The sequence below is a fragment of the Cucurbita pepo genome, chromosome 7 (assembly GCF_057944985.1).
Source record: "Cucurbita pepo subsp. pepo isolate OVF chromosome 7, ASM5794498v1, whole genome shotgun sequence".
Classification (NCBI taxonomy): Eukaryota; Viridiplantae; Streptophyta; class Magnoliopsida; order Cucurbitales; family Cucurbitaceae; genus Cucurbita; species Cucurbita pepo.
This window is the reverse complement of record NC_141804.1, coordinates 10,814,145-10,821,300: the sequence shown is the minus strand read 5'-3', so window position 1 is coordinate 10,821,300 and position 7,156 is coordinate 10,814,145. Positions and strand designations below refer to the sequence as shown.

The following is a 7,156-nucleotide window of genomic DNA, read 5'->3' as shown; positions in this document are numbered from 1 at the left end:
CAAAAGAAAAAGGAGTCGAGCCTCTATTAAGGGGAGACGTACTTTGTTCGAGGGGAGATGTTGGATGAAAGTCCCACATCGACTAATTTAGGGAATAATCAACCTTTTGGGGAAGCCCAAAGCAAAGTCGTGAGAGCTTATGCTCAAAGTGGACAATATCATACCATTGTGGAGAGTTGTGTTCGTCTAACAGGTTGTTCGTCTTTTGAATGAAGCAAAGTCAAAAGTTGAGAGTTCTCTTTTCTTTTTAGATTGGACTCTTTTTTAGGGTGTCTCCTGGAACACTTGCTTATTCCCGTCCTTTCCTTCTCCTCGAATCCACTTCAGGCTCGGTCGATCTATGACGTGATGGCAAGCTAGCTAGGAGATATCATAAGTTGCAGTCCTACTTTGGTTGTCCAAGCAAGTCAATCCCCAAGTCATACATAGGATGGACAATTGGGTTAACCTTCCTCTCCAAAGGGGCCAATTTGTCCTAGTTTTAGTTAAAGACTCAGAGCGAGTTATGAATCTATACCAAGTGAGATTAGAGATGTCTATTTAATATGTGAGGACTTGTCTTGATGGGAACGATACGTAATGGATCAAAACAGATAATATTGATTAGCGGTGGGCTTAGGTTGTTACAAATGGTATCAGAGCCAGACACCGACAATGTGCCAGTGAGGATGCTAGACTCCGAGGGGTGGATTGTGAGATCCCCATTAGTTGGGAGGGGAACGAGGCATTCCTTATAAGGATGTGGAAACTTCTCTTAATAGACACATTTTAAAACTGTGAGGTTAATGACAATATGTAACAGCCAAAATGGACATATCTATTAACAATGAGCTTAGGTTTTTTACCGATGAGAAATCCTTCTTTAAATATGGAGGGAGTGAAGATAAATTTCTCTCTGTTACTTAAATGGGGTCGAAATGGAGATTATATTCAGCTTTTCGTTACCTAAATGGGTCCGGGGATGAAGATTATATTCATCTCTCTGTTCCCTAAATGGGGCCCGAGAATGGAAATTATACTCTTTATCCTCGGGCTGTTGTAGATGAGAAATCCTTATTCAAATATGGAGAGAGTGGGGAGAAATTTCTCTCGGTTACCTAAACGGGATCGAAGATGGATATTATATTCATTTCTTCGTTACCTAAATCGGGTTAGAGACAAAGATTATATTCCTTATCCCATTTCCGCTCCGAGGAGGGGGATGTGGGGATGGTGATTAAGAATTCTAGGGTTTGTGTGAGTGGGGTGGCATGCGCTTATGATGGTGGGATTACGTCCTTGTCTACTGGCCCCACTCCCACACAAAAGGACAACCTTCAAACCCTATCCATAAAATATTATTTATTTATTATTATTATTATTATTATATTTCCCAAATTCAATTATTTTGTTATCATTATAATATATATGTTAATAAAAGGCTTAACATAGTCATTAATATTATTAATAATCATCTTCTTTAATTTTCATATACGTAGGTCCCTATTAAATTATGTCACATAAATCGTATATATTCGAACATTTTTAATGGATAAAACTTAGGTTAAAAACGAATAATTCATCTTTAATTCATTTGGAATATAGTTATTGCTTATATGACCAAACAAGAGAAACGAACATTTTAATAAAAGACTAAAATACCCTTATATTTTACTATAACAAGGAGTTGCTATTACAATTTCGAGATTTCGTGAGATTGAAGAACGGGCATGCATAATTAATCCTAGGGTAAGGAGTAATAATGATCTTGATCGTAATTCAATTCCTTTGAGTTTCAGTCTTGTAAATGAAGCAAAGATTCTCGAACAAGACTTTTAATTAAATTGTGTTCAAATGGGTTCTGAGTGTTTGGATATCTCGACATATTGAAGTTGGTAGTAGGAGAAAGTTACTATTATTGCACGAGGAAAAAGTTCTGTCATATCTGCTAGGAAGAGCATCTTACACCGTTGAACTGATAATCATCTTTCCAGATGAAATTTTGTTAAGACAATGAGACACCGACTCGTTTATGGATGAAGAAGAAGGGGAGACATCGGTTGTTGAGATAATTTTGTTATAACGAGCATTTTTAGATGAATTTGTACATATATTTTAGTCTATGATAATTTAAGAGCTCGAAATATTATGAACTTTATCTCCTTGGACTACACCTACTGTTACCGATCCTTACCCTAGAAGTTAAACCATGCAAAATATATTATGAAGGTGGATACTTTTACGGATCTCCCTCAACAACTGCAGACAGGGAACGAGTGGGCGAGATCCCACACTGATTGGAGAGGGGAACAAAGAGTGTAGAAACCTCTCCGTAACAGACATGTTTTAAAACATTGAGATGACGCTACACCTCTTCGTAACAGACATGTTTTAAAACATTGAGATGACGCTACACCTCTCCGTAACAGACATGTTTTAAAACATCGAGAGGACGCGACACCTCTCCGTAACAGACATGTTTTAAAACATTGAGATGACGCTATACCTCTCCGTAACAGACATGTTTTAAAACATTGAGAGGACGCGACACCTCTTCGTAACAAACATGTTTTAAAACATTGAGAGGACGCGACACCTCTCTGTAACAAACATGTTTTAAAACATTGAGAGGACGCTCGAAAGCGAAAGCCTAAAGAGGATAATATTTGTTAGCAGTGCTCTTAAGCTCTTTCATAATTAATAGTTTTCTAATCACGAGTGAATCAACACCAATTAATAATTTATATCGAAAAATAAAAGCTATACGCTAAAAAGTTTTTTTAAAATGACTATTTCAAGAGTTCGGCTAAGAATCTCGGCCCCATCCCGACGAAAATAAATAAATAAATGAGAAGGTTCATGAGGAAGCTAGCCCGGTGGACATCTTGACTTGCTACCACCTCGCTGCTAGCCGCCGCCGCCGCTACCGCCACCTTGGTAAGCGCTTCCTTAACAAAACTCATAATCTTTCATTTTTATGAAGTGGGTATTGAATTTGTGAATAAAAGATGGAAAGATGAAGAACTAAATGGCGGCGCCTTAAGAACACAAAGAAAAATGGGTTGAGCATAATAATAGTATTGCAATATCACAAATATTTTTCAAAATTAACCATAAATTTCGAGCTAATTACATTTTGATCCATAAATTTGTTATTTATTTTCACTTAACAAATTTACGTATTTCCTTGCAATGTAAACATGCCTAACGCAAAAAATTCTCCCATTGCGGCGGCTTCTACTTATTCAAGCAATCGCCCATCAGGCAGAGGTGATCGCTTTCATAATCGCTATCAATAATTTTTTAAATCCATTTTTTGGGTTGATTCTTGTCAAATGCAGATGGGTTTCGATTCTCGTGTTCATCTTTGCATTCCAACATTCATTCGTGTTCATCTTTGGGTTTCTCGTTGATGATTGATTTTCATGAGATTGTCTGTTTTTTTATCATGTTTCTTCTGGGTGTAATGTGATTCTCAGGTTTGAGGTGTTATGGGTCTGTGATGATATATACATATATGTTTTTGCACGATTTCGAGGCGTTTAATGTTGCATTGTGTACTCTGTTCTTGGCTGGACAATATTATGTCATCTTCGTTAGATTTGTTCATTTTGGTGTTCAGCAGACGTATTGAACTGATACTCAACGTGGGATTGACACCAAATTAGTTCAAGAGATTGCATCCTATGTGAATTTGTACTATTAGTTTTGCTTTTGGTATTTTTTTTGAATAGCTAAGGTGTCGGGACCTCAGTTCTTGTATTATACGTTAGGAATCACGACTCTCCATAATTGTATGATATTGACTACTTTGAGCATAAGCTCTCGTGGCTTTGCTTTTGATTTCTCTAATAGGCCTCATACCAATGGAGATGTATTTCTTACTTATAAACTCATGATCAACCCCTTAATTAGCCAATATAGAACTCCTCTCCTAACGATCCTCAACTAAGCTCATGGCCTATCCCACTAATCTCTGGGAAGCTTTGCTTGCCTTAGAGCACCCTATAAAGAGGGAGGAGATTTCGTAGTGATTAAGTTTTCAATTTGGGGCTTTGTAACAGTTCAAACCCACTAGCAAATATTGTTCGCTTTGACCCGTTATGTATCACTTTCAGCCTCACGGTTTTAAAACACGTCTACTAGAGAGAGATTTCCATACTCTTATAAGGAATGCTTTGTTTCCCTCTCCAACTGATGTGGGATCTCAGATGCTTGATCCTTGAACGTTGAACCTTCCCTTTGATAACCATTTATAATGCTTGGATGAAGTTTTCTACTTACCCTTTAACCGTTCGCTTTGATGAGAGTTAGAAATGTCGAGTTGATTAACTCGACAATGAAGTAGGAATACTTTAGAAACGATGAGAGAACTTTCATGAAGCTGCCTTGACTTCCATTAGGAATCAGGATCTTTGTTCAAGTGGAAACTAACTCCTTTGAAGGGATCAAATTTGTAGTTCATCCTTTTGGTTGAATCATGTGGCTCGGTTCAGTGTCATCCTTTACATTTGTTGGTAACAATTTGCTTGTTCTTATGGGTTATGATTCTTATAAATTTTGGATGACTAAAGATGCAATAAAAGCTCATGATACTAAATGTTTTGATTCATGATGCAAACATAATCATGGAATGGCATTTTGATGATCCCTAAGGGGTTCTAATGTTTAATCTGTCTCTTGTAGCTCTGTATTTAACTCTTTGTTATTCGGCGCTCGATACTAAAACGTTGCATTAATAGTTAAACAAGTTATGACAGTTCTTTTATGATGATCAGGAAGCATACTCCCGTAAGCATCGTCGTTAAGAATATCGTCAATGTCAGATTTTTTATTACTCTGTTTGTGATTGATTTGCATTCCTGACGTTTCATTTAGTAGCTTTTTGTTGTTCATCAGTATGTTGTGTTATAACAACTTAGAGCTCATATATGAGACTGCCATCATCAATTGCTAGCTTGATTGAGGCTTCCTTGATCAATTTTCATACTTAGACCTCATCTTGATTGTAACAGCCGAAGCCCATTGCTAGCAGATATTGTGCTCTTTGGGCGTTCCCTTATGGGCTTCCCCTCAAGGTTTTAAAACGAGTCTATTAGGGAGAGGTTTTGACACTCTTATAAGGAATGTTTTGTTATCCTTTCCAACCGATGTGGGATCTTGCAATCCACCCCCTTGGTGGCCCATATGGGCTTCCCCTCAAGGTTTTAAAACGAATCTGTTAGGGAGAGGTTTTCACACTCTTATAAGGAATGTTTTGTTCTCCTCTCCGACCGATGTGGGATCTTGCAATCCACCTCCTTGGTGGCCCATCTGGGCTTCCACTCAAAGTTTTAAAACGAGTATGTTAGGGAGAGGTTTTCACACTCTTATAAGGAATGTTTCGTTCTCTTCTCCAACCGATGTGGGATCTTGCAATCCACCCCTTTGGTGGCCCATTTGGGATTCCCCTCAAGGTTTTAAAACGAGTTTGTTAGGGAGAGGTTTTCACACTCTTATAAGGAATATTTCGTTCTCCTCTCCAACCGATGTGGGATCTCACAATCCACCCCCTTTGGTGGCCCAACGTCATTGCTGGCACACTGTCCGATGTCTGCCTCTGATACCATTTGTAACAGCCCACATCGGTTGGAGAGGAGAACGAAACATTCCTTATAAGGGTGTGGAAATCTCTCCCTAATGGACGCGTTTTAAAATCTTAAGGGAAGCTCATAAGGGAAAGCCCAAACAAGGGAAATCTGCTGGCAGTGTACTTGGGCGGTTAGCTATGAAGCTTTTAATCTTTTGATCTTCTATTTATTTCTGAACTTTCACATTCCAGTTGAATTCATTGCATATATCTGTGGCTGTCATATGTGAAATGCAGTACATCTTAACTTGATAGCAAATGAATATGTATAGGCTATAATGGACGCTTCTCCAGATTTAGAGGGAGGAAAATGGTTAGTGATAGTATTCATTCAGCTTTGGCATGTGATGACATCCTCACCGAAATCCTCCTTCGTTTACCCGAGAAACATGTTTTCAAATTTATACTCGTGTCGAAAAAATGGCTATACCTGATCTGTGATTTACCTTTCCGACGTTGTTACGAGATGCAATGGGGCACACACACTCGTCTTTTTGGCTTTTTTGTATGCAATCTTCTTTACATTGACAGACCACAAGGCGGGTTGAGGCGCCCTCGGTACGAGCCTGCTCTACCTCTACTTTCAACATGTAAAGAAGGTGATGATTTAATGTCATCTGGATTCTTAAGGAAGCTAGGCTATTTTATTGACTACTCTGATGGCCTTGTGCTCTGTGGCCGACATCCTAAGAATTATTATGTTTGGAATTCTGTATCGAAGTATCGATGCCTTCTTCCTCAACCTCGAAAGCATTATAAATGTCTATGTATCGCGTTCATCACTGAAAACCGTGGTGAAGCTGACGGAGATATGGTATATAGAATCGTTCGGGCGAGCTGTGAATGCAAAGTTGATGTTATTAACACCATCTCTATTGAGACTTTCTCCTCAATGACTTGGACATGGAAGCAATCAACTCTTGTTTGTTCTTCATATTTTTCTTTGAGTCCATGGACGGTGGGAACCGTGATCGACCGAGTTATATACTGGTTCGGAACGTATCGAAGCTTAGCCATTTATGATCCGGGATTCGGAGAAAGGAGCATAAACTCGATCAAGCTACCGGTTGGTCAGCTGACTTATGACTATGAGGACTCCATTTTAGGAGAGTCATCTGATGGGCTTTTGCAGTATGGTCAAAGTGGAAAGATGGGGTTGGAGATATGGATTCTGCACAAGGAGCAAGCTACCGTTACCGATCGATACGAGTACCGGTGGACGTTACGACACAGACTGAGCTGCAAAGAGATGTCGAAACAGAACCCGAATTCAGGTATTCGTACTAAAGAACCTCAAGTATTATCGTTCATTTGTCGAGACTCGGAATCTGTTTTCATTAGATTGGGATCGAACATCTACCTTTGTAATATCAGAAGCAAAACACTGGCCGTGATTCCTTACCACTGTGATGGTGTTTCTATCCCATGGGATTCTTGTAAAGTGGTGCCTTTCTTTCAGAAGATATGGCCTTATTCCCCTTTCCCTGACCCCTCGAACACTTTTAATAATTGATATCAACCATGAGATGCCTGTTGTTCTGTTGCCAA

At 38.9% G+C, this 7,156-nt stretch overlaps 1 protein-coding gene across 3 annotated transcripts; it reads left to right on the top strand.

Annotated features, from left to right (window-relative positions):
• Positions 1-2,793: 2,793 nt before the first annotated feature.
• On the top strand, positions 2,794-7,156 carry LOC111798125 (F-box protein At5g03970). 3 transcript variants are annotated; one of them, XM_087125143.1, is made up of 3 exons: positions 2,834-2,917; positions 3,183-3,249; positions 5,881-7,156. In XM_087125143.1, exon 3 carries the CDS (start codon positions 5,919-5,921, stop codon positions 7,119-7,121), a length of 1,203 nt encoding a protein of 400 aa, XP_086981269.1. In that variant the 5' UTR covers positions 2,834-2,917; positions 3,183-3,249; positions 5,881-5,918; the 3' UTR covers positions 7,122-7,156. The 3 variants fall into 3 exon arrangements, with proteins under 3 accessions (XP_086981270.1, XP_086981269.1, XP_023536870.2); XM_087125144.1 differs by lacking the exon at positions 3,183-3,249 and having other exon boundaries at positions 2,794-2,916; XM_023681102.2 differs by lacking the exon at positions 2,834-2,917 and having other exon boundaries at positions 2,923-3,249.